Source organism: Austrofundulus limnaeus, unplaced genomic scaffold (assembly GCF_001266775.1).
Source record: "Austrofundulus limnaeus strain Quisiro unplaced genomic scaffold, Austrofundulus_limnaeus-1.0 Scaffold313, whole genome shotgun sequence".
NCBI classification, from domain to species: Eukaryota; Metazoa; Chordata; class Actinopteri; order Cyprinodontiformes; family Rivulidae; genus Austrofundulus; species Austrofundulus limnaeus.
Window position 1 is genome coordinate 95432 of NW_013952715.1, and position 2413 is coordinate 97844.

At 39.7% G+C, this 2413-nt stretch overlaps 1 protein-coding gene across 1 annotated transcript in view; it reads right to left on the reverse strand.

Moving 5' to 3' along the window:
- The window catches only part of mrps33 (mitochondrial ribosomal protein S33), a 14444-nt gene that overhangs the window by 8744 nt on the left and 3287 nt on the right, over window positions 1–2413 (reverse strand). Inside the window, exon 2 of the mRNA XM_014021986.1 lies at window positions 1159–1375. Within this exon, the coding sequence (XP_013877440.1) occupies window positions 1159–1373 (215 nt within the window). The 5' untranslated portion in view covers window positions 1374–1375. The remainder of the gene's footprint in view (window positions 1–1158; window positions 1376–2413) is intronic.

Sequence of the window (2413 nt, forward strand, 5' to 3'; positions counted from 1 at the left end):
GAACCGGAGACTTTTCTAATCCTCTTAGTCGCATTTTCTTTGTTAAAAACGACTAGCAACAAATCGAGTTTTTATTTCTGGTGGGTTTTATTGTATCTGCTTGTGTTTGGAGACTGACTTCTATCACTCTTTCTGACGTCTATCACAGTTTCTGTCCACCTGAGCCCCTCCAAAGCACTCAAAGGTGGACTCACGTCACTCTAGCCTCGCGCCAGTCCCAGCTAGCGAGTTAGCTAAGTAACAAGCTGCACATAATGACAGAGAATATGAATGCTGTGGACCGGATTTTGGCGAAGCCATTTGATACAGTCTTGTTTACAAGAAAAACTTAGAGTTAAACAGCAGGGCTGATCAACTCCTCAGATTAATTTGGTGCAAAAGATGGGTAAACGTAAGATTTAAAAAATTTTTATTGATCCCACAGTGGGGAAATAACAGGTCTTTTCAGCTGTCCTGGTATGACAGAGCTGGCCGATGTAAAAGACTATAGAATAATCTGGAAAATGATTATAAAAGCATTGGATCAATTAATTCCTTTAAAAAATCATCGAAGCAAAATTGTCAAAGAAATATGAAATTGTTTAATTTGTATGAGTCACTGTTTGAGGAGTTGAATTTTTTGTTTTGTTTTATTATTTGGTTTATTGTTTGAAATTAATAATTTTTGTAAATAGGAGCAGATATCAAGATCTTTTTCTTCTTCTGCTGCCTTTCATTTTGTTTGTATTGTTTTGTTGTATGTAATGTTTTTTTAATTAAATAAATAAATACTATAAAAAATGATCTGTGACAAGGTCACGGATCATTTTGTTGAAAAGGAACTGAGGGTAGAATTTATAACCCACACATTTTATTATGTAGGCTGAAACTGAGCTTCCTCTTGTTGAAAGACCGGCATGCGCCACTGGCGAGACTTCACCACGACTTCAGTGGAGACTTCAGCGGATTTGTTTTATTTTTTTAGAATCAATTTTGGGACATTTTGAATCGTAGTAAATGAGAACCAAGATTCTTATGTGAATCGGTTTGTTGGCACACCTCTACTTCTGAACTTTCATGACTGGGATGAAATTTGTTTTATGACTTTCTAAGAAGCCAAACACCGTCTGAGACGAGGTTTAACTAAACACCTCAACATTTAGGCGCAGCGTTCCGTACCTGAACAGGCCCATGATGCGGAGCTTGTAGGTCATGGCGTAGTAAACCCTGTGCTGTGGGTACCAGTCGTACACCTCCTTCTTTTTGGCCATGGGGGGCTCCGAAAACAGCTTTACCACCTTCATGGATTGGGAATTGGTTGGACGCACGACTTCTCCAAAGATCCTGGAGCTGAGGCGGGCCATGCGCATTGCGTAGAAGGATGGAGAGGTCATGGCTGAACAGGAGAGGAGAAGAGAACACATCTGTGACCACATGGAAAACTACAAATATAAAAACCAAAGTTTAAAAGGGAATGTTGAAACTAAAACATCCCACCATCAGAGCTAAACAACAAAAGAAATCTGAAGCTCCTATGTTTAATTGTTTTTAAAATAACCATTTTTGTAAGTCCAGATACCCCTTTTTCAGATAAATTAGGGCGGGAGACTGATTGGTGGGCCTGATGGATAGAGATTCATCAGAGCTAAACAACAAAAGAAATTTGAAGCTTCTATGTTGAACAGTTTCTGAGTTATAAGCATTTTTGCATGTCCAGACACCCCCTTTGAAAGGAGACCCCTCCTCAAATATGGGGTCTATTGTAAAATCGTTGGCTGGCGCAGTGTAGGTCAGACTCATCTACAGCCCTGCCGAAGTTCATGTTGACCGGTGCAACTGTTTTTGTGCTACGGTTGACCAAAAATCTCTGGAAAAAAAAAAGGAAAGTACGAAAACAATATGACTCCCGCTTACGCTTCGCGTGCGGGGGTCATAATAAACACGGCACCCAAACACTACAGTAACCATGCCAGGCCTGTATGTGGTGCTGCATCAGTGGATTACAGATGTCCATGTAATGAGTGACATTTTTATTCAGATTTGTCCAGTGGTTCATGAGACACAGAAAACACAAAAAGTTGTTTCAAGGAGAGGTTTAGGTGAGTATTTATTTAAATATTTTAATTCTGGTGTTGCAAACTGAACAGAAGCTAACTATTTAGCCAGGGGTAGACATAACATTTGTTTAGGTTGTCCGAGACAACCTATCTTCATTTCGGACAACCAGATCCTGTCTCCTGGTTGTCCGGTGAACAACCAAGAAAAAAGACCTCGATTAAAGTTCTCTGCCGCGGGTGTCCGTCATTTGTAAAAATGAAAGGGAGAAAACCCCACCCACAGTGAAAGAAAAATAAAAAGGCAGTAATTATTGATAAGGTAACCATGCTGTGGCTTCACCTGTCGCATTTTCTTTTAAAGAAAGAAAAAGTAGCTT